The sequence below is a fragment of the Euleptes europaea genome, chromosome 13 (assembly GCF_029931775.1).
Source record: "Euleptes europaea isolate rEulEur1 chromosome 13, rEulEur1.hap1, whole genome shotgun sequence".
Taxonomy (NCBI): domain Eukaryota; kingdom Metazoa; phylum Chordata; class Lepidosauria; order Squamata; family Sphaerodactylidae; genus Euleptes; species Euleptes europaea.
In genome coordinates this window covers 62,547,145-62,571,023 of record NC_079324.1, presented here as the reverse complement: position 1 = coordinate 62,571,023, position 23,879 = coordinate 62,547,145, and the positions used below count along the sequence as shown (strand labels likewise).

The following is a 23,879-nucleotide window of genomic DNA, read 5'->3' as shown; positions in this document are numbered from 1 at the left end:
TCATCATCCTGGTTCAGTTGGAGATAAAACAGCCCAAGGCAGAGGCCTTTCCGGGCTGTGGAACGCACCTGGTATGCAGGGACAGAGCGCCACTGATCCAAGCTGAGAGTTAGGACAGGATTGCTATAGGAGTAACTCTGCCTGATACTCTGTTTTGAAATAGTAAAAAGTACAACTTTTCCTCCCTTGTGAAGATGGTTAACCTGGCACGTCATGTTGCAAACGGCCATTTTTTTGTACATGTTTATCCTGCCCTTCCTACAGTCTCTCCTCATTTTGCCCTCATAACAACCCTTTGGGGTTGGTTAGTTTAAGAGAGGGAGTCATTGGCCCAAAGTCTCCCAGTGAGTTTTTTGTGTGTGAAGTGCCATCAAGTCACTGCCGACTCATGGTGACCCTATGAATCAGTGTCCTCCAAAACATCCTATCTTTAACAGCCTTGATCAGGTCTGGCAAACTGAGGGCCATGGCTTCCTTGATAGAGTCAATCCATCTCTTGTCGGGTCTTCCTCTTTTCCTGCTGCCCCCAACTTTTCCTAGCATGACTGTCTTTTCCAGTGACTCTTCTCATAATGTGACCAAAGTATGACAGCCTCAGTTTAGTCATTTTAGCTTCTAGGCTCAGTTCAGGCTTGATTTGATCTAGAACTTGGGGGAGGGGCTGTGGCTCAGTGGCAGAGCCTCTGCTTGACCTGCAGAAGGTCCCAGGTTCAATCCCCGGCATCTCCAGTTAAAGGGAACAGGCAAGTAGGTGATGTGAAAGACCTCTGCCTGAGACCCTGGAGAGCCGCTGCCGGTCTGAGTAGACAATACTGACTTTGATGGACCAAGGGTCTGATTCAGTATAAGGCAGGTTAATGTGTTTCATGTGTGTAACCCACTGGTTTGTTTTTTGGGCAGTCCACGGTATCCGTGACACTCTCCTCCAACACCACATTTCAAAGGAATCTACTTTCTTCCTATCAGCTTTCTTCATTGCCCAGCTTTCACACCCATACACAGTAATAGGGAATACAACGGCATGGATTAACTTGATCTTGGTTGCCAGCTTTATGGCAGAATGAAATTTTCTGTGCAATTTACTACTGCATCCTAAAAGTATCAGCTTCGTCTTCAAGCAAGTTTCTAGACTTGCAAATGAAAGTAGGTTTGTCAGTATGCATGTAGACAATTCCTGACCTGATTGGAGAGGCTGGAAGGGGGAAGAGTTGAGCAGAATTTCCTTCCCAGTTTCCCCACTCCAACTGCAGAACTGTGGGATGCCCCCTGATGTTGCTTCTAGTGAGCAAAGACTGAAGAAGCCCTGGGTTGAATCCTGACTCTGTTATTGGCCATGAGCAACCCTTTACTATAGAGCCCCGTGGCGCAGAGTGGTAAGCTGCAGTACTGCAGTCCAAGCTCTGCTCGCGACCTGAGTTCGATCCCAACGGAAGTCGGTTTCAGGTAGCCGGCTCAAGGTCGACTCAGCCTTCCATCCTTCTGAGGTCGGTAAAATGAGGACCCAGCTTGCTGGGGGTAAAGGGAAGATGACTGGGGAAGGCACTGGCAAACCACCCCGTAAACAAAGTCTGCCTAGTAAACGTCAGGGTGTGATGTCACCCCATGGGTCAGGAATGACCCGTGCTTGCACAGGGGACCTTTACCTTTAACCCTTTGCTGGCCTAAGTGGGCTTTTGTAAGGACTGCAGTTTTGACCACTGAAAATACTATATAAATGCTTTATATGGTTATTTATATAAAATCTACAAATGACAAGTTCAGTAAAAAAATGTTCCCCTTACCTGCTTTTCCAGGTCTTCTATGTTGCATCTTTCCTGTATACTGTCAATTATACCTGGCATCTTTATGTGGACCTGAAGGTGAAATACAACCAGAGCCGATTCAGCCACTCCTCCCAGGTAAATCTTGCTTTGGCAGCTGCTAAGCCGATGTGTGGAGAGCTAGTGTGGTGTAGCAGTTAGAGGGCCTGACTAGGATCTAGGAGACCAAAGTCCGAATTCTCACTCTACCCTGAAACTTGCTGGGTGACCTTGGGCCAGCCACACACTCTTAGTCTAACCTACCTCACAGGGTTGTTGTGAGGAAAAAATGGAAGAGAGGAGGAGGAAGTTGTAAGTCGTTTTTGCTCCCCGTTGTGGAGAAAGGTGGGGTATAAATGAAACAAACAAATAAAATATGTTATACAGGCCTTTCGAAAAGGCATAATGTTTCCTAATTGTTCTGCAAACAAGGCAAGAATAAAATACATTTTCAGGATTTTCATAATACAGAGAATTTCCAAACAGTCACAGCGGGAAATGGAAATCCTTTTGTGCAGTTGCAGAAAGCTATAGCAGTCATGCCTGCTGTATTCTTGTCCCAAAGCAGTGCACAAGCCTGCAGGTTATCCATAGCTCATCCTCAGACTGGACATTCAGTACAAAAACAAAACAAAACAACAACCCTTAAGACTTCAGACTCTTCCATCATGACCAGAAACTCACTCTCCATGTACCCTTTTTTAAAATAGATTGGTGAAAGAGTTCTGCGGAGCTCAAAAGCTTGCTTGTTCATTCAAGATAATTTGGTTGGCCCTAGAAAAAAGGCATTTACCCTGCCATGCAACAGCTAGATTTGAGTCCAGTAGCACCTTAGAGGACCAGCAAGATTGGGGGGGGGGGTCTCTAAGGTGCTACTGAACTCAAATGTAGCTGTTCTTCTGCAGACCAATAGAGCCACCCTGTGAAACTACACTGCTGTGGAGTCTGGTGATTTTCCTATTGACTTAACATGCCTGCCTACAAGCTTGTGCAGTTGTCTTGACTTCCTCATTCTCACTCCAAGACTTCCCTGCCTCTTTCTTCATTTGGCACAGGTGAGCCACTTGCCAGAATCTGTTTTTCCCTTCTCAGCTGAGAAGAGACAGGGTACCTGGCTTTACAGCAAAAAGGGTGTGTGCTTTTTTTGAAGGTTAAAGGTTTGTTTAGGTTAAAGATCTACTAGAAGGACATAATTGTAATCAGTGGCTTAAAGGAAACCTCACCGGCTGCAGTGCCTGCAGTTTACTTTGTTTGTATCCCTGCCCCTCTCCCCAATGGGGACCCAAAGCCGCTTACACTGTCCCCCCTCCATTTTATCCTTACAACAACCCTGTGAGGTAGATTAGGCCAAGAGCGTATGACTGGCCCAATGTCACCCAGCAAGCTTCCATGGCATGAGTGGGGATTCAAACTCGGGTCTCCCAGATACTAGTCCAAAACTAACTCTTAAAGACTACACCATGCTGGCTCTCCCTCTCCCTCTGCACTGCCTTTTATTTGCTAGGTACTCTCCCCGTGTTCCTTTTCCCTACTAAATCTCTGTCCCTGTCTTGCTTTTGGGGAAACCCTTTTAAAACATGGTTAGTGGTTTGAAAGAACCAGCGTGGTGTAGTGGTTAAGAGTGGTGGTTTGGAGTGGTGGGCTCTAATCTGGAGAAACAGGTTTGATTCCCCGCTCCTCCACATGAGCGGCCGATGCTAATCTGGTGAACCGGGTTGGTTTCCTCCACATGAAGCCAGCTGGGTGACCTTGGGCTAGTCACACTCTCTCAGCCCCACCTACCTCACCCGGTGTCTGTTGTGGGGAGGGGAAGGGAAGGAGATTGTAAACCGGTTTGATTCTTCCTTAAGTGGTAGAGAAAGTTGACATATAAAAAACAACTCTTCTTCTTCCTCCTCCTCCTGTTCTTCTGTTGAGCCTTTTTGCTTGAGTTCCTAAACTCCCACAGGTATGTTTGGATGCGTCATGCTCATACATGTAAATGCAGGCATAACAACATGATGTCCACATGAACTGACCTAGGGGCCATGCAATGCACAGCCAGCCAGCCATTTGGCAGGGCACACCTATTACTGTTGTTGTTTTGTTTATGCCCTGCCTTTCTTCCCCTTGGGGGCCCATCCCTCTCTTCTCCCCCATTTAATCCTCACAATAGCCCTCTAAGGTAGGTTAAGGTGAGAGAGTGTGACTGGCCCAAGGTCACCCAGCAAGCTTCCGTGTCAGAGTGGGGATTCAAACCTGGGTCTCCCAGGTCCTAATCCAACACTCTAACCACTGTACCACACCGGGTCTCCACAGAACACCTGAGAGTTCAAGTTCTGTTTTCACCTTGGCTTGGCTTTTCAATCCACTGACTCAGCCATCAACTCTCCTGCCGTGTTGCAGTTTGAATAGAACCGTCTCTGCAGAGGGGCACTGCTGCTTTCAGCAACATCTTAGAATAGGAAGAGGCCTGAGGCCATGCTCCTTGGAGAGAAAATGCTGATGATCCAGGGGCAAAGCTTGTCTCTGAGAAATGTGGCTGTCGGAAGAGCCCCGCCAGATCAGACGAAAGACCCCCCCCCCCCAGTCCAGCACCCTCCTGTTCCCGCACTGGCCATACAGAGGCCCAGGAATGTCTCCAGGCAGAGGCACGGATGCCAAAGCCTTCCACCCCCATTATTGGCCCTCACCCAATGGTGTCTGGAGTCATTCTGCTCTTGAACGTGGAGGTTCCCTTTAAGCTTCACATCCAATAGGCACTGGTGGGTTTCTCATCCAGGAATTTGTCTCATTCCCCTTGAAAGCCATTGTGGGGGGAAGGCATGCATTCCTCTTATACTTGGCAATAAGGTTGCCAACTGGGGGTTGGGAAATCCCTGGATATTTGGGGATGGAGACTGGGGGAGGCATGGTTTAGGAAGGAAGGGACCTCAGTGGGGTATAATGCCATAGAGTCCACTCTCCAAAGCAGCCATTTTCTCCAGGGATCTGATCTCTGTTGTCTGGAGATCAGGTGTAATTCTGGGAGATTGCCAGGCCTTACCTGGGGGTTGGCATCCCTACTTGGCACATGAACACATGAAGCTGCCTTATACTGAATCAGACCCTTGGTCCATCAAAGTCAGTATTGTCTACTCTGACCGGCAGTGGATCTCCAGGGGGCGGAGGTCTTTCACATCACCTACTTGCCTAGTCCCTTTAACTGGAGATGCCGGGGATTGAACCTGCCAAGCAGATGCTCTACCACTGAGCCACAGCCCCTCCTGTGGCTCCATTTGTGGATATCCTTACTGAGTTTAGACAACACCTTCTAAAGAAGCCAGCCAAAAGGGACTGGTACCATTTACTCCTGGGAAGTAAGGTTGCCAGGTGGATCCTGGACTTCTCCTGGAATTACAGCATATCTCACCTGAGGCTGCCTTATGACTGGATAAGGCTCCATCATGGTCAGTATTGTCTTCTCAGACTGGCAGTGGTTCTCCTAAGCCTTGTATAGACACCTTTCACATCACCTACCACCTGACACATTTTAAACTGTGAGGGATTGAATTTGGAACTTTCTGCATGCAAAACAGCCACAACCCCTCCTTCTGGAGTCTCAATACTACAGAGCTCCTTTCCCCAGGAGGAAATGGCAACTTTGGAGGGTGGGCTGTATGGTGTCACATATCTTCTGAGCTCCTTCCTCTCCCAAACCTCTGCCTTCCCCGAGTTCCACCCCCCAACCTCCAGGAATTCCCCAAGCTGGCGTTGGCAGCCCTGCTGGGAGGCCTGGCCTCCCTCCTTTGGCGTCATCTGCCTTTGAGCAGTGCTCTCGAGGAGCCTTGTGTAATTGCTGGGAACTGAGGAACAAGGATGCAGTTCTAAGAAAACATACCCTTGGAGGACAGGCTGAATAAACACTCCACCTGTGCTGTGGTGACCCTCCCCTCCCCTCCCCTCCGAGCCACGTTGGTTCTTCACACCTGGCCACACTCTGAATCCAACCCCGTCAGGTGCCACCCTTCAGCACAACAAGCCCTTTGTGTGGCTCTTCCTGGTGGGGAAAGAGTTCACAGTTGTGTGCATTTCACACACGCACACACACACCAAGGCACGGGTGAGCATCCCGTTGAACTCTTGTTCTGCCCATCGGAGGCCTGGGCTCCTCTGCCTTTCTTCTTCTCTCTCCATTCACTGCTCAAAAAAACATGCAAGGGGCCCTGTAGAGAAGGGTCGTTTTTACTGGCTACCAGAACATTGGGACAACGGCTTTATTTCTTCATGCCATTCATTTATTTAGAGAGCCAGAGTGGTGTAGTGGTAGAGTGTAAGATCTGGGAGGCCCAGGTCCAAATGCCCAGTGTGCCATGGAAGCTCACGGGGGTCTTTTATGCATGGCTGTTTCCCTTGTGGTCACCACCCCCACTACTTTGGGGCTTTTTTGATTATGCATGCATTTGCCGACCTTCAGAGGTTGCCTGGTTTCTGGATGCTGCACCAGAAAATGCGCGCGCGGGGGGGGGGGAACATGGGGAGAGACTGGGATGACCTCTGAAAGTCGGCAAATGCATGCATAATCAAAACAAAGCCCCGAAGTGGTGTGTGTGTGTGTGGGGGGGAACCTTGAGGGAAACAGCCATGCATAAAAGGCCTGGGTGTCCTTGGGCCGGTCACACACTCTCAGCCTAACCTAAATAAAATGGGGGAGAGAAGGACAATGCCCATGGCTTTGGGTCCCCATTGGGGAAATAGGGGGGCTATAACTGAACTAAGTAAATAAATGTATTTAGGTCATTAGATGTGACTTTTCTTAAAAGCAAGGTGGTGTGCAAATATATTTTTTAAAGCAACTGACAATAAATGTTCCTACTGATTAACTGGGATTAAAGTAATGCTTGTAATCCACTGTAGGTGGACTATAAATAATAATAATAAAATAATAATAATTAATAATATAAGTAGTTTTCAGCTTAACTCAATACATTAAAATCTAATTTTTAACGTCAAAATGGTGATTGTCCATCCTGAGCCTAAAAGACAGTTGGAAAAGACCCTTGTATGTTTTCTCTTCTGTTACAGATATTCAGCTACATGAATCACATTGGCCGAATAGCAATAATTTTATCTAGGTAAGTGTAGTGATCTGGAATAAAATGCCAATTTTTTAAAGTAAAAGTAAGATTGCTTATTGAAAGCAAAGGCAGTGTATATTTAAAAATAAAACTTAATGTAAAAATTACTGAACTGAAAATACTTTGTTGTCAGTGGCTCCTCCGCAAACCCATATTTGCACAAGAGGCTGGCTGCTGCATGGACTCATTGTTTTAGGAAGAATCCTGGGTATTGCAGGGTGAATGTTCTGGCTGGCCAGAATGTAGCAGAGTATTTGTAAGGTTTGGGGATACCGAACTGTCCAGCCTGCCAGTTGAGATCATCTTCTCAAGCCTTGTTCTCCATTCCCCTGCTGCCAGAGGCAATGCAGGCAGCCACCAGAGATGGGGCTTTTTCAGTGGGGGTGCCCTGCCTGTGGAATGCATTCCCTGTTGAGGTTTGCCTGGTTATATACCTTACTCTTTTTTAGGTTTCCAACCAAAACATTTCTTTTAACCCAGGCTTTTAATTGAGGGGGTTAATCTCTTTTTTTAACTGTTTTTGTGGTCTTCTTTTAGCCTGATCACTGTTTTTATGCATTAATACTTGTTTTTTAATATTAGTGATTCTTATGTTGACTGTACTCTATTCAACGCTGTGGTAGATCGGCAGACAAGGGAGCTGCTACCCTTCTCCTGGCTATGGTTAGGGTGCCCCTGTGCAGCTGGCCAGAGGCGGTATTGCAGCCTATAGATATATAATTGTGGGGTGACACAAAAAGCCCAAAGGCCGTATAATACCTGAGGGCCCAGCTTGTCTCTTGACTGAAAAACAAGTTGTTTTCAGACTGCGAACGCTTGTGTGTCATTAGCTGTAGGGGAGGTGCCATAGCTCAGTGGTGAAATGCATAGTTTCCACACGGAAGACCCCAGGTTCAATCCCCAGCATCTCCAGTTGAGGGTGGGGAACACATCTGGAGACTCGAGAAAAAAAACACATAGGGCCAGCATGGTGTGGTGGTTAAGAGCAGTGGTTTGGAGTGGTGGATTCTGATCTGGAAAACCAGGTTTGATTCCCCACCCCTCCACATGAGCGGCGGAGGCTAATCTGGGGAACCGGGTTGGTTTCCCCACTCCTCCGCATGAAGCCAGCTGGGTGACCTTGGGCTAGTCACAGCTCTCTCAGCCCCACCTACCTCACAGGGCGTCTGTTGTTGGGAGGGGAAGGTGATTGTAAGCCGATTTGATTCTTCCTTAAGTGGTAGAGAAAGTCGGCATATATAACTAACTCTTCTTCTTCATCATCATCTCTAACTGAGAGTTTGGAGGGCCTCTGCCCATCAGAATGGCCAGTTCTGGGCTACCAAAACCAGTGGTCTAAAGTGGTACAGTGGGGCTGTATGCGCTGATGCATTGTTTTGCCTCCAGCAATACTATTTCTTCTCACATAAAACTAAAAATTGGGGCTGCTTTTTTTAACTGGGGTACTATATACATTATTTCCTCTAGCTTAATCCCTCTCCTGTTAATGGCTCCTGTGTTTGGTTTTGGCAACCACAACGAATGTTATCAGAACTTCACCATGAAACACAAGTAAGTCTATTGTCCCATATCTCAGTGGGTAAATTCTACTCATGCTGAGGTTTTTGCTGGTCACCGTCTTTGAACATGAGAAAAAAAAATCTGTATATATCTATACATTTATTTATTTATTTATTTATTTATTTATTTATTTATTTATTTATTGTTTCCACTCACTACCCCGCTCTCCACGGCCAAAACCGGGCTCATAGCGGCTATCTATATTTATATATCTGCCCTGACCAGGAAGCTTGCTGGGTAACCTTGGGCCAGTCACACACATTCAGCCTAAGCTACCTCACAGGGTTGTTGTGAGGATAAAACGGAAGGGAGGGGAGAATTATGTCAGCTGCTGTGGGTCCCCACTGGGGAGAAGGCAGGGTATCAACAAAGTAAATAAATAAACAAGGGTGGAGAAACCAAGTAGGTAGCTGAGGAGAAGCATGGGACCGAGTACCTGTAATCCATGTGGGGTGGGCAGAATCCACCCAGACTTCCAGAAAGGACCCCTGTCTGGGTGCGCACAGGCACCAGGGACCCCCTTCTGGCTGGAGCTTTGGGGGCTTCCCTGTTGGCTGGGCAGGGTACCAAATGGGGTTGGTTCCTTTATTTCTGGAATGGGGGTGGGGAGTGACCAGGTCAGAGCTGTGCCATTGGGTAGGGCCCAGGTTGGCACGCAAGCATCCCAGCCCAAAAATTCATCACGAGCTAAATATTTACCTACGTTCTGCCTGCTTCCCGCAACCTAACGTCAAGGGCTGACCCAGACTGAATTGCAGTCAGTTCCTTTCTGGTTAGCCCTACCTCTGAGAGACCACATTGCCCAAATCGCCTCCCCACCCTTTCCCTCTCCTTGGATTGCAGGTGCCTTCTGATGCACACAGAAAACCACCTGTCACCCACTGGTCACCAGCATTCCCCCTGCTCGGTGATCTATTTATACAGCATCGGAGTCTTCCTGGTCTTCTTTTTGGCCAGCTTTGTAGCTATCCTGGTAAGAGTTGGGAAACTCGACGCTTTTTCTTTTGGAGTGGTGGGCTCTGACCTAGAGAACTGGGTTTGATTCCCCACTCCTCCACATGAGTGGCAGACGCTAATCTAGTGAACCGGGTTGGTTTCCCCACTCCTACACATGAAGCCATCTGGATGATCTTGGGCTAGTCACAGCTCTCTTAGAGCTCTCTCAGCCGCACCTACCTCACAGGGTGTCTGTTGTGGGGAGGGGAAGGGAAGGTGATTGTGAGCCGGTTTGAGTCTCCCTTAAATGGTAGAGAAACTCGGCATATAAAAACCAACTCTTTCTCTTCTCCTTCCTGCCCGGCAGAGGTTGCCTTGCTTTCCCCCCATGTTTTGCCCATGTTTTCCAGATGCTGTTTCAACCAGAATCTAGAAAATGCAGGCAAAATGTGCAGGGAGAGCAAGGCAACCTCTGATGGGCGGAAAAGGCATGCATAATCAAAAGGAAGCTCCAAAACAGTCGGTGGGGATGACAGCGGGAAATAGTCCCTGCATAAAAGGCCTAGGTAAAGAATGACCCCCCCCCCCAATTCAACAGAGAGAAACATGAGGATTCTAGAATGAATGATTTACTTACTGGGCCTTCAAAATGAACAGTGTAAAAATAAAGATCAATAAGCTCTTCAAAAGTCCTCCATGTTTCATCATGGCAGCTATAGACCAGAGTCAACAGACATGGAGGTTCTAGAAGCCAATTAATGGCGAGCTTTCCTTCAAGCCAGCAGAGGAGTCAGTGCTCACTTTTTTAGCACCCCTCAAAACCTGGAGCCCTAAGCCATTGCCTTGGTTTGCCTAGTGGTCGGGCCGCCCCTGGGTTTATCCTGGTTATCTTTATAACAACCTTCTGAGAGAGACTGAGGATGAGAGAGAAAAGGGGTCATAGCTGATCAGGGACTTGAACTCAGAACTCCCCTTTCCAAACTGAACCCCCCAGTCCACAACACCCCAATATCACTGCTGAGGCCAGCTTTGGACATGTTTTGACAGCTACTCTTTGTGTTCTCTCCCCATCCCACCCAACACATTGTAGGTCCTGCTTATCCACGCCAGAGCTTTGTACAAGAGATCTGTCAACTTGACAGGTTACTTGGGCGATCAACAGTGGGCGATGATAAAGATGGTCGAGCAGCGGGTGGTTCTGTACCCCATCGTGTTTTTCTGCTGCTGGGGCCCAGGTAAGTCACACCAGAGCTCTGGGGGAAGAAACATTCTGGAACCAACGTGTGTCAGATTCTGCACCTTGGAGAACCGGGTTTGATTCCCCGCTCCTTCACATGAGTGACGGACTCTAATCTGGAGAACCAGGTCTGATTCTCCACTCCTGCACATGAAGCTTGCTGGGTGACTTTGGGCTAGTCACGGTTCTCTCCGAACTCTCTCAGCCTCACCTACTTCACAAGGTGTATGCTGTGGAGGGGAAGGGAAGGCGATTGTCAGCCTCTTTGAGACTCCTTACACTGCAGAAAAGTGGGGTATAAAAATCAACTCTTCTTTTTCTTCTTCTTGAATGAATTAGACCAGCGGTTCCCAAACTGAGCTCCACAAAGCACTTGGTGCTCCGCGAAACATCTCCTAATGCTCCATGAAGAGATTGGAAAGAAAAAGACTACTGTCATTTGGTTTGGTATATAGGTGCCAAGTGAAAATTAGTGCTCCTTGATGAATTTCTCTCCTGAAAAGTGCTCCATGACTCAAAAAGTTTGGGAACCACTGAATTAGATAAATTAATCCAGTGTTTGGCTTCTTTTGCATGATTTATTGAGAATGGAAGCCCTGCTTATTCCCTTTCCTCTTTGCTAGATGAAAGCATGTGCTTTCTTTATTATTATTTTGTAAAAAAAAAAAAAAAAAAGCCTAGACTTCCCAATAGTAATTTTAAAACAGGAGGGTCTTGCCAACAGGATCTTTAAAAAATACAGATTGATAAAGGGAGGGTAAGTGTGCTGGGGGAGTTATGAAAGAAGGAAAAGAATGTCTGTCTTTGCCCTTCTGAGGATTAGAAATGTATTTGTTGTTTTTAATTGGTTGCACAGAAGGTGAGATATCCTGAGCCAGTTGCCGAAGATCCTTCACCTTGGCCTGTTTTAATGCGTTACCATCAGCTCTTTTGAAAGCTGTATCCCAGAGGAGTCAAATATATAGCCTGCTGGCCAGATCCAGCCCCTTGAGTGCTCTTATCCGGCCCATAGAATCATAGAGTTGGAAGGGACCACCAAGGGCCATCAAGTCCAACCCCCTGCACAATGCAGGAAATTCACAACTACCTCCCCCCTCCACACCCCTAGTGACCAGAAGATGGACAAGGTGCCCTCCCTCTCATCATCTGCCCAAGGTCACAGAATCAGCATTGCTGACAGATGGCCATCTAACCTCTTCTTAAAAACCTCCAGGGAAGGAGAGCTCACCACTTCCCGAGGAAGCCTGTTCCACTGAGGAACCGCTTTAACTGTTAGAAAATTCTTCCTAATGTCTAGATGGAAACTCTTTTGATTTAATTTCAACCCGTTGGTTCTGGTCAGACCTTCTGGGGCAACAGAGAACAACTTGGCACCCTCCTCTATATGACAGCCCTTCAAGTACTTGAACATGGTTATCATATCCCCTCTCAGTCTTCTCCTCTTCAGGCTAAACATACCCAGCTCCTTCAACCTTTCCTCCTAGGACTTGGTCTCCAGACCCCTCACCATCTTTGTTGCCCTTCTCTGGACACGTTCCAGCTTGTCTACATCTTTCTTAAATTGTGGTGCCCAAAACTGAACACAGTACTCTAGTTGAGGTCTAGCCAGAGCAGAGAAAAGCGATACCATCACTTCACGTGATCTGGATACTATACTTCTGTTGATGCAGCGAAAGACTGCGTTTGCCTTTTTAGTTACAGCATCACACTGCTGACTCATGTCCAGTGTTTGGTCTACTAAGACCCCAAGATCCTTTTCACACACACTACTGCTCAAACAAGTCTCCTTCATTCTATAATTATGCATTTGATCTTTCCTACCTAAATGCAGAACTTTACATTTGTCTTTGTTGAAGTGCATTTTATTAGTTCTAGCCCATTTCTCCAGCCTGTCAAGATCATCCTGCGTCTTGGCTCTGTCTTCTACCGTATTTGCTACCCCTCCCGATTTAGTATCATCTGCAAATTTAATAAGCATCCCCTCTATTCCTTCATCCAAATCATGTATAAAGATGTTGAACAACACAGGGCCCAGCACAGATCCCTGAGGAACTCCACTAGTCACTTCTCTCCAAGTGGATGAGGAACCATTAACTAGCACTCTTTGGGTACGATCTGTCAACCAGTTGCAGATCCATCTAACCATAATAGGATCTAACCCACATTTTCCCAATTTGTCAACTAGAATACTATGTGGAACCTTATCAAAAGCCTTACTGAAATCTAGATAAACTATGTCTACAGCATTCCCCTGATCCAGCAAGGTAGTAACTTTCTCAAAAAAGGAGATAAGATTAGTCTGACATGACTTATTCTTGAGAAACCCATGCTGGCTCTTAGTGATCAGATCCATCCTTTCTAAATGCTCAAGGGCGGACTGTTTGATGATTTGTTCGAACACTTTTCCTGGTATAGAAGTCAAGCTGATTGGTCGGTAGTTACCCGGATCCTCCTTTTTCCCCTTCTTGAAGATGGGGACATTTGCCCTCCTCCAATCTTCTGGCACCTCACCTGTTTGCCAAGACTTTTCAAAAATAATGGACAGAGGTTCCGAAATTACATCTGCAAGTTCTTTGAGTACCCTTGGGTGCAATTTGTCTGGCCCAGAGGATTTTGTTTCATTTAAAGAAACCAGGTGTTTGTGCACTACCCCAACACCAATTCTAGGCTGCAAATCCCTTCCCTCATCACATTTTCTGTTTATGCAATGTTGAGCACCACTTCCCTCACGAGAAAAAACTGAGGAAAAATAGGAATTGAGGAGTTCTGCCCTTTCTTCATCTCCTGTTACAATTTCATTTTCCAGTCCATGCCATGGGCTTATCTTGTCCTTGTTCTTACTCTTACTCTGTACATAGGAAAAGAACCCTTTTTTGTTGCGTTTAGCATCTCTCGCTAGCCTAAGTTCATACTGAGCTTTAGCTTTCCTAACGCTCTCCCTACAAGCACTAGTTATTTGCTTATATTCCTCTTTGGTTATAAGGCCCTCCTTCTACTTCCTAAATGAGTCTCTTTTATTTCTCAACTCTTTAAAAAGCTGTTTATGGAGCCACCCTGGCCTCTTTAGGCTCCTCCCATTTTTCCTTCTCATAGGAATGGTTTGGGATTGCACCTTCAGTATTTTATTTTTAAGAAATGCCCACCCTTCTTGAACTCCCTTCTCCTTAAGTATTTCTGACCATGGGATTCTACCTAGCATAAGTTTAAGTTTGTTAAAATTTGCTCTTTTGAAGTCCAACCTACATGTCCGACTACGTACAGGTTTTCCTCTCCTCAAGATTGTAAATTCCAAGAGTACGTGGTCACTACTACCCAGGGTGCCTACTACTTTAAACTCATCGACCAGTTCTTCCCTGTTGGTGAGAATCAAGTCTAAGATAGCAGACCCCCTTGTTTCCCTGTCCACCTTCTGGAATAGGAAGTTGTCAGCAAGACAAGCCATGAGCCAGCCAAGACAGCCACCCCCACCCCCACCACCCACTCTCAATCTCGGCTGGCAAGGCATAGTCTGGCCCGATCAAGTGACATTTATGTCATATCTGGCCCTCATAACAATTGAGTTTGACACCCCTGGTCAAGTCGCTTCCGACTCATGGCTACCCTATGAATCAAAGTCCTCCAAAATGTCCTATATTTGACAGCCTTGTTCAGATCTTGCAAATTGAGGGCTGTGGCTTCCTTTATTGAGTCAATCCATCTCTTGTTGGGTCTTCCTCTTCTCCTGCTGCCCTCAACTTTTCCTAGCATGATTGTCTTTTCCAGGGACTCTTGTCTTCTCATAATGTGACCAAAATACGATAGCCTCAGTTTAGTCATTTTAGCTTCTAGGTTCAGTTCAGGCTTGATTTGATCTATAACCCACGGATTTGTTTTTTTGGCCATCCATGGTATCTGTAACACTCTCCTACAACACCACATTTAAAGGAGTCTACTTTCTTCCTTTCTTCAATGTCCAGCTTTCACACCTTTGAGGTAGTCAAATTCTGTACCTCGGCATGTTCTACAACAAAGCAGCTGGTTAAGTCTTTTTATTAATTATGTCTGCACTACTGAAATCAGCTTATTACATGGGTTCAAAATTTTATTGTAAGTAGGTGTGCTGATGACCCTGTGTATCAATCTTGGCTGATCTATGATCTTAACAAATAAAGACTGATTGATTCTCTAGTGAGTTGGGACAGCCAGAGAAATATCCAGGCATAACAATAATACATTTTTAAAATCTCCCAATCTTCTTTTCACAGCCTTTATCCTTGGAATAGTCAAACTGACCCCTTTGGAAAACACAAGTAGATTGTACATGGTTCTTTACGTTTTAGAGGTAAGCATTCCTGCCCCCCTCCACCTCTCACCTCACAATGCACAAAGTGACTTGTATGTTTTCCCTGAAAACGGCAGTTAACTTCTTCGATGCAGGGGGAAAGAGTCGACACTGGGCTCCTTTCCCGTTCAGAGCCAGGTGTGTGTGTGCACACACATGGGGGAGGAGAAGCTTTCCCACTTTGGATGGGAAAGGGTCCTGGTGTTGCTGCCCCCCAGACCTCTGCCTAGCAGCAACCATGACCCCAATTTCCTCCTCTCCTTCTCCCAGGCCCTCACTGCCTCTTCCCAGGGTCTGCTGAACTGCGCAGTTTACGGCTGGACCCAGCACATGTTCCGATGCATGAAACGCAAAGCGTGCAGAGACGTTGACACGCAGACGCCGCTGCTGCGCTCCCAAAAGAGGTTCTACGCCAGCGCGCACCCCGCCAACTCCCGAGAAGCAGCCAAGCCCCCCTCCACGGGGTTGTGAGCGAAAGAACACGCCGGGACCCACTGAGTCTCTCCGGCCCTCTCTTTCTGCTCCCGTGACCCCGCACCCCTTTCTCTGCTGCTTGTGGTGGGCTGCTGCCACCTGGGTCCACCCACCAACGGCTCTGAATTTGCACACAGGTGATACTGAAGCCGGCCACCAGGAGGCGCTGCAAGAAGTGGGTGCGCCATGTGGGGCTGGCAGTCAGTCCCCGGGGTTGTTGTTCCAGCCCGATAATTGATGCTTTGTAACTGGATCAGGATGGAGATGAAGCACCTCTCTCTCTCTCTCTATGTTGTTTTTTTTAAATCAACAATCATTATTTATTTGATAAAAAAATATTGTAGTCTCTTTTCATACTATATTTCCCCTGAAGGAATGTGCCCAGGAACCACCAGGCCACTGAGCACTTTCCTGACGGTGTTTTGGGCTTTCTTTGCCTCAACAAAGGTTGAATAGGATATCATTTCCCATCTACCGGTAAAACAAGGAGTGCATATTCATAAGTTAGCGGGCAGGGGAAGTTAGGTTAAGAGCGGGGGTTTGGAGTGGGCAAGTCTGATCTGGAGAACCGGGTTTGATTCCCCACTCCTCCACATGAAGGCAGCTGGGTGACCTTGGGTTAGTCACAGGTCTCTTAGAGCTCTCTCAGCCCCCCCTACCTCACAGGGGGTGTCTGTTGTGGGGAGGGGAAGGTGATTGTAAGCCCGTTTGAGTCTCTCTTAAGTGGTAGAGAAAGTCAGCATATAAAAACCAACTCTTCTTCTTCTTCTTCTTCTTCTTCTAAACCTTAACGGCAAGGGTGCAAACAGCACCAAACAGCTTTGAGGGCATAACCATTGAGCATAGCTAGTGAGGGCAGGCTAGTGAGGTTTTTTCCCTCCTCGCTGTGCTAATTAGAAGGAAGAAGAGAGGAGTTGAACACATGAGGCTGCCTTATACCGATTCAGACCATCAGTCCATCAAAGTCAGTATTACCTGCTCTGACTGGCAGTGGCTGTCCAGGGTCTCAGGCAGGGGTCTTTCACATCACCTCCAACCTGATCCTTTTAGCTGGAGGTGCCAGGGATTGAACCTGGGACCTTCTGCATGCCAAGCAGATGCTCTACCACTGAGCCACGGCCCTTCAACCCAGTGAGAACAGGATACATCTTCTACGAATGCCTTTCAGTCTCTCTTTCCAAACCGGTTTCAAGAAAATCTGGTTCCTCTTGTACAAACATTTCTGCCCCCAGGCTCAGTATTGATCATTACAAATATTCTTATGCAGACTTGACCTGTGCTGGGCAATGCTTGCATCACAATCTCCAGCTGATTTTGGATTAGGCACCCTTTGAAAGTTACAAAACCCCTACCTGGTGCAGGATTCCGTGCTGGAATTTGTATGGTTCTCGGGTGTGCCAATATAGAGCTCTTCCTTGGAGTGCGTACGTACAGTGTACACCATAAGCAAGGGGAGGGGACATTTCAGATTTCAGAGAGAGGGAAGAGATTTAATTAACAGGGACCAAATTCTCAGCAAGGTTCAAGGCCTATTCTTGAATGTATTTTAAATGAAACTGCAAACAAAAAAAATCAAAAGCACCTGCAATTTCCTTGAAGAAGGTCAAAAGAACACAAATTATAATCGTTCCTCTCCCCTCCCCCTTTTGTTTTTTAAGGAAAGGGATTTGTGCCTTTGAGATGCATTCCTGACCGTTCCTCAAGTGTGCTGTCTGTGTAGGATTCCTTTCAGCTTGCCTTTCTTCTGTTATGTACCAGGGATTCTCTAGTCCTGACTTTGCTGAAACACGCCCTCCTCCTCCCCGGTCTTTGAGCTATGTCAACCTGGATCTGTACTTCTGTTAGCAGCTGTTCCTGTGTCTTTAACAGCAGCCTGACCCACAGATGTGGGTGATGAACTGTTATTTGATCACCATACAAGGAAAATCTGCTCTGTTCCTGAGCATTAGGGTTCCTTTTCTCTCAGAAGTGCACATGAAGAGTCAGAAGACCTCTGAAACCCAAGGATGGTGTGGCGGCTGCTTTCTGGAGCAACCAGATACAGCAGGGGTCAGCCAGGTTCTTGTGCCTCTGATGGTTGTATGGAAGAAGCAGATGCATCTTTTCCCCACTTCTGCAGTGTTGTGATGTGAGAGACTGAAGCTGCCAGAATTCTCTCTTTTGCACAACTAATTCGGAAAGGTACAGAGCCCTAGTCCAAAAGTAGCCTTCTCGGAATGGCTGCCTGTTCTGTGCACAAGGCCAGCTGGTCCGACGGAACTTAAGAGTCTCGAAGCATGGATGAGAAAGGGGTGCTAGAGGGAAGGGTTTAGATTTGCTGGGGAGCGTCCTTGGATGAGCTGAAGCTATTTAAAAGAGATGGACTTTACCTGAACTGAAATGGAACCAGGCTGCCAGCATGGAGATCAAAAAGGTGGCAGAGCAGCTTTTCAACCAACTCCTGGGGGGAAGCCAACAAGAGCTGGGGAGCCTCCAGTTCTGAATTACTCATCGCTCAGGGCAGGAGAAGGTCTTCGCCATGGGGCAGGTGGGGTCCTGCCTTGGGAGTCCCTGTATCAGCCAACTGCCCCCGATTCTGCCTTGAAGCCCCTGCTGCTGCAGAGTTACTGCCAATCCCCTGTGCTGCCTGAGACTTGGGCAGAGGGGAGGAACAATCAGTTGTGGGCAGTGAGGGGCCCTTCTGCGACCACCTGACAGCTGGCTCCCATAATGCCTGGACTGCTAGGCAAATTGAAAATCAATGAGTCTCCTGCTCCATATGGCATATACCCACTGGTTCTTTCAATGTGAAATGGTGATCTACTAACCCTAGGGTTGCCAATTCTGGGTTAAGAAATTCCTGGAGATTTGGGGATGGAGCCTGGGCCCGGGGAGGAAAGGGGTTTGGGGAGGAGAGGTTCTCAGCAAGGTATAACACTATAGAGTCTGCCGTCCAAAACAGCCATTTTCTCCAGGGAAATTTCTCCAGGAAATCTCCAGCTAGTACCTGGAGGTTAGCAAAAAAAAAAAAAAACAGGCACTGATAGCAATGGTCGTTTATGGAAAGCAATAAAGTAGGCAAAACACAATGACAAAAATACAGCGTAATGTCCCGAAATAACAAACAAACAACGAGTAGGCATACCGGGTGAAACCCGAGAAACTGAAAGCGGCCCGTAACAAACGTGATGGACGGGCAAGCTTGTAGCAAGGTCCCGGAAGATAAGTCAAAGATGTTGACTGTGTCTCCAAACAGATCGTAGCGTAGCCTGCAGCCGAATAACAATCCACAACAGGATGGATAAATTGTGATGACCCGAGATAGGAGCCCGGTGCAAATCCTATTTCGCAGGATGCTTTATCTGTTGGGATTAATGCAACTGATGTGCATCTATCAAGACCATCTATCTGTCTTGACAGGCTATTAGCCTTCCATATACTCAAACTAAGATGTTGTCACACAGCAACGTGATAGATGCACATCCGTTGCATTAATCCCGATAGATAAAGCATCCTGCGAAATAGGATTTGCACCGGGCTCCTATCTCGGGTCATCACAATTTATCCATCCTGTTGTGGATTGTTATTCGGCTGCAGGCTACAGGCAATGCTACGATCTGTTTGGAGACACAGTCAACATCTTTTACTTCTGGAGGTACAGTCAACATCTTTTACTTCCGGGAACTTGCTACAAGCTTGCCCGTCCATCACGTTTGTTACACGCTGCTTTCATTTTCTCGGGTAGACGCTTCACCCGGTATGCCTGCTCATTGTTCGTTTGTTATTTCGGGACATGATGCTGTATTTTTGGCTTCGTGTTTTGCCTACTTTATTGCTTTCCATAAACGACCATTGCTATCAGTGCCTGTTTGGTTTTTTGCCAACTGACTATTTGGCACAAGGTTTTTTTGCTTGAATTCCCAGTACCTGGAGGTTGGCAACCCTAACCACACCTCCCCAAGCAGCTGGCTGGGAAATTCCTGGAGATTTGGGGCCTGAGGAGGGTGGAGACGTGTGGGAACCTCAGCGGGGAATCAACACTGTAGAATCCACCCTCCAAAGTGGCCATTTTTCTCCAGGGAAACACATCTCTGTAGTCTGGAAATCAGTTGTAACTCCAGGAGACCTCCGGGCCCCACCTGGAGGCTGGCAACCCCAGCACTCAGTGCCTGGCTGGGCCTGAGTGACTCTTCCCAGCCCTGCCTGGGCCTCCTCTGCAGCTGCCCGTTGCAATGCCTTGTCGGGGCTGCCCTTAGGTCGGGCCCCTGCAGACGCCAGCTGCGGAGGCAGCCTCTCTGGTGGGGGTGGCTCAGAGGCCTTGTACAATCGCCAGGCCCCTCTTCGCCACTATTGGGAGGTTTGGGGGCAGAGCCTGAGGACAGCAGGGTTTGGGGAGGGGACTCCAATGCCATAGAGTCCAATTGCCAAAGCGGCCATTTTCTCCAGGGGAACTGATCTCTGTCAGCTGGAGATCAGTTGTAATAGCAGGAGATCTCCAGTTAGCACCTGGAGGTTGGCAACCCTAGGCCCATGCCATCCCCAGATGATCCTACTGGTGGGTATCAGAAATTCTCAGGGGTAATCGTGCATCTCAAACCAGAGGCTGATGCTCACTAGAAAATTCTAGTATATCGTCTCAAAGAGGTACGATCCTTCATTTTAAGATAATCATAGAATCATAGAGTGTTTTCACACATGCCAAATAATGCACTTTCAGTCTACTTTCAATGCGCTTTAATAATAGTTTGCAAGTGGATTTTGCTGTTTCACAGTAAAATTCAGCTGAAAAATGCTTTGAAAGTGGATCGAAAGTGCATTATTCAGCATGTGTGAAAGTGCCCATAGAGTTGGAAGGGACCACAACGGTCATCTAGTCCAGCCCCCTTCACAAAATCCTTTCCTGCTTGATCCATGAGTGAGGAAAACCAGGCTCGTGCTCATTATCATTTGCATGGATTTGATTCATTTCTAAATGTATGTCAGATGGGTATGGTGGATAGGGTTGCCAACTCCAGCCTGGGAAATCCTTGGCGATTTGGAGACAATGCCTGTGGGAGGGAGGGATTTCATCTAGAATCTATGGTATACCATAGAGTCTGCCCTCCAAAGCTGCCATTTTTTCCAGGAGAACAGGTCTATATAGTCAGGAGATCAGTTGTAAGTCTAGGAGAACTGCAGGCCCCAGCTGTAGATTGGCATACCTAGTGGGGAACCAAATGGTGACCCTCTGTGGACTGGATCGGAACCGTAGCCTATTTCCTGATGAAACATTACCGTACTGTCCCAGTCCAGTGAAGATTAGCCATGATTAGGTCATTGTTGAAATTAATGGTGGCTTAAATGGGTCTCGAGTAGGGTTGCCAGGTCCCTCTTCGCCACCAGCGGGAGGTTTTTGGGGTGAAGCCTGAGGAAGGCAAGGTTTGGGAAGGGGAGGGACTTCAATGCCATAGAGTCCAACTGCCAAAGCGGCCATTTTCTCCAGGTGAACTGATCTCTATTGGCTGGAGATCAGTTGTAATAGCAGGAGATCCCCAGCTAGAACCTGGAGGTTGGCAACCCTACTCAGGAGCAAACAGCCTTGGTCCTTCTAACCTGACCAACTGTTTCTGGATGAGAGATGGCACCAGTTATAGTCTTGCAGATATGTTTAGAAGTCAATGGTTGCTTGCGTTCTTAGCATGGTTGCACGATAAATCCTACTGGGCACAGATTCGATTCAATTGTGTTTGTTAAGTGCCGTCAAGTCGCTTCTGACTCATGGCAACCCTATGAATCAATGTCCTCCAAAATGTCCTATCTTTGACAGCCTTGCTCAGGTCTTGCAAATTGAGGGCTGTGGCTTTCTTTATTGAGTCAATCTATCTCTTGTAGGGTCTTCTTCTTTTCCTACTGCCCCCCAACGTTTCCCACCAAGACTATCTTTTCTAGTGACTCTTTTCTCATAATATGACAAAAATATGATAGCAGTTTAGTCATTTTAGCTTCTAGGATCAGTTCAGGCTTGATTTGATCTATAACCCACTAATTTGTTTTTTTGGCAGTCCACGGTATCCATAACACTCCCCTCCAACACCACATTTCAAAGGATTCAGTTAATCTCATACAAAATAACTTTCCTGCATGGTTAACAGCTTAGATTTTGGTTGGCAAAGGGTGAAAAGTCTGAGCATATTTCTTTTATTGCTGCTTTCTGCCTGTGGGACAAGTCTCAACAAACACATGACATATTACATATTTTACATTGCAAGGAGTATCTACAGTGGAAGTGGGAATAGATGGTTTGAAAGAAGCGAGAAAGCACAAGCGGCTGCTTGAACCCCTCACAACCTGCCCCCCTCCCACCCACCTCCATTTTGCACAAGCCAGCCTTTCTCTCAGCAAAGTCTTTGGTTAGCACAAACGTGGGATATTTGGTCTGTATTGACTAAACAATGAGCTCAGTTTGGACCCAAAAAAAGTAAAAGCCACCCCCCCCACCAGCAGTACAGGAACCACAACTCTAAAAGCAACACTGAACAACTGCTCTGGCCAAGCCTGCATAGGAGACCCACTTTCTGTGCCTTCCCCTGCACCAAATCTCCTGCAATCTGGAGGAGCCCAGCCAACATCGCAATGGCAGTTGTTGTGATTATTGCAGACTCCTTTGCTGTGACACTTATGAGCTGAGTCACACTTTGATTTAAAAATGGAGATGGGGACGCATGTCCGGTTCACGCATATCTTGCCTTCGCTGCATGCTGTGCCATCTAGCACTGCCCCTGTGTCTGCAGTACCCCTTCCACTTTGGTACTTGATGCTCCAGCAAGACATACCATTGACCAACGACTGAGCATACTTCCACGGACTGGGTCTCTTTCCGACGTTGGAGCAATGCAGTCTCCCGCACATAATGTCTTCTTCCTTGCATTTCACAAATTCTTCTTCTTTTCCATCTCCACCACAGTTGCCTACCTGATCCCCAACCATATTCAGGCTTTTGAAACAGCTCAGATGCGCAGCTTTGGCTCCTCTGCCAAAGATAATACCACACTGAAGTTGGTGAGTTGTACACTTCTTTGCATAACAGTAGGCGTTCCTCTTGCATGGTGTCCCATCCTGTTTGTACATGTCCTCTGGGCACCACATAGACTTCCCGGAACAATATTCAGGAAGATCACACAGGTTATCGCCGGCACGACAGAGTTTTCCCTTGGGGGCAAACTGACAGTTTTGGCAGCACTCTGTATGGGCACAGACGGCCGGCGCCTTGAAGGTGCAGTTGGGGTGGCAACAAGGGTCCTGTTGGCATTGGTGTTCTGTGCCACAGTCACACTGTTCTCCCGCATCCACCCGTTTATTGCCACAGACCTTGAACTTGAAAACAGAGGGTGGGGAGTTGAACAGGCAGTTCAGCCTTTTGCTCATTCGTAGTTCTAACAAAAATTCTACACTGCAGTCGCTGAACATGGCAAACTTTCTCTGAAAACGATGCATGATGCAGCTTGTTTGCCCGTCACAAAAACATTTGGGTCCATCGTGGTCTATGCCAATGTTATGACCCAACATATGAGAGATGATCATAGAGAACGCAACCAGATCCCTGTTTATGTAGAGGTCTATTCCTACACAAAAAGCCTTGCAGATTCCTCCTTCGTGTGCCTCTAAAAGGTCTCTATCAAATTTTTGATGAACAAACAAGTGAGTCGTGTCTCGTTTTACCTCCTCGACATGGGCTGTTCTCCATTTTTTGAAATTTTCAAGGAGAGCAGCGCCATTGCTGGAAACGTCAATGAGGTTGCGTTCTTTCCAGATAGTCAGACCCACCAGAATGACATCGATATTCAGATAACGATAATGTGCATACACCATATTAATTGTGTCCAAAACTACATGTATCACTCTGGTTTCATTGCTACCTTCATAGCGAAACATCAGGTTGTCCACCACAATATACAGCTCAACATACAATCGCTGACTCATGTACCTGAAATTAAGTTTCCCTCTCCTCGCTTCTTCTGCCTGGTGTTTGAGATCTTCCGTTCTCAGGCCACATCCCGTGGAATTGAAGCCAGTTTTATTGGTCAGGTAGAGAAGGTGCTGAAATGTCCGGGAACCTTCTAAAGGCTCAATGCCGTAATTTAGATCTCTGATTTTTAGGAATCCCCTAAGGCCAAAGCAGGTGCTGAGAGCTACAAGCGATTCAGCCATGCCTTCTACGTACCCTCCATAGTAGCATTCAGCAGGAATGTAGGGATGACTTTTCACTTTTCTACCCTCAGAATCATATGTGAAGACGGGCAGGTTTGCAACCAGAAAGTTGTTCTTTTGTTTCAGTCGAATTATGTGTTCCTTTCCTGCTACCTTGATGATGTAAGAAAGTTCCTCCTTCTTGGCCTTTCCTGTCCCTGGTTCTAGCCACCTGGGAATAATTACTTCATAGGAAATATATGTAGCCATTGAGTCAGAGTGTATGGTGGGAAAGAGGCATCCCACCACTA

At 47.1% G+C, this 23,879-nt stretch overlaps 2 protein-coding genes across 2 annotated transcripts in view; one reads left to right on the top strand and one right to left on the bottom strand.

Moving 5' to 3' along the window:
* Positions 1-15,420, top strand: part of TMEM116 (transmembrane protein 116) — a 28,292-nt gene extending 12,872 nt beyond the window's left edge. Inside the window, exons 4-10 of the mRNA XM_056859107.1 lie at positions 1,794-1,898; positions 6,843-6,892; positions 8,363-8,446; positions 9,299-9,428; positions 10,482-10,626; positions 14,873-14,949; positions 15,220-15,420. Coding sequence (XP_056715085.1) covers positions 1,794-1,898; positions 6,843-6,892; positions 8,363-8,446; positions 9,299-9,428; positions 10,482-10,626; positions 14,873-14,949; positions 15,220-15,420 — 792 coding nt within the window. The remainder of the gene's footprint in view (positions 1-1,793; positions 1,899-6,842; positions 6,893-8,362; positions 8,447-9,298; positions 9,429-10,481; positions 10,627-14,872; positions 14,950-15,219) is intronic.
* A 463-nt stretch (positions 15,421-15,883) lies between these two features.
* LOC130485964 (disintegrin and metalloproteinase domain-containing protein 20-like) lies at positions 15,884-23,838 on the bottom strand. Its single transcript, XM_056859106.1, has 2 exons — positions 21,954-23,838; positions 15,884-15,894 (listed from the first exon to the last, which is right to left on the bottom strand). Exons 1-2 carry the CDS (start codon positions 23,836-23,838, stop codon positions 15,884-15,886), a joined length of 1,896 nt encoding a protein of 631 aa, XP_056715084.1.
* Positions 23,839-23,879: the final 41 nt, after the last annotated feature.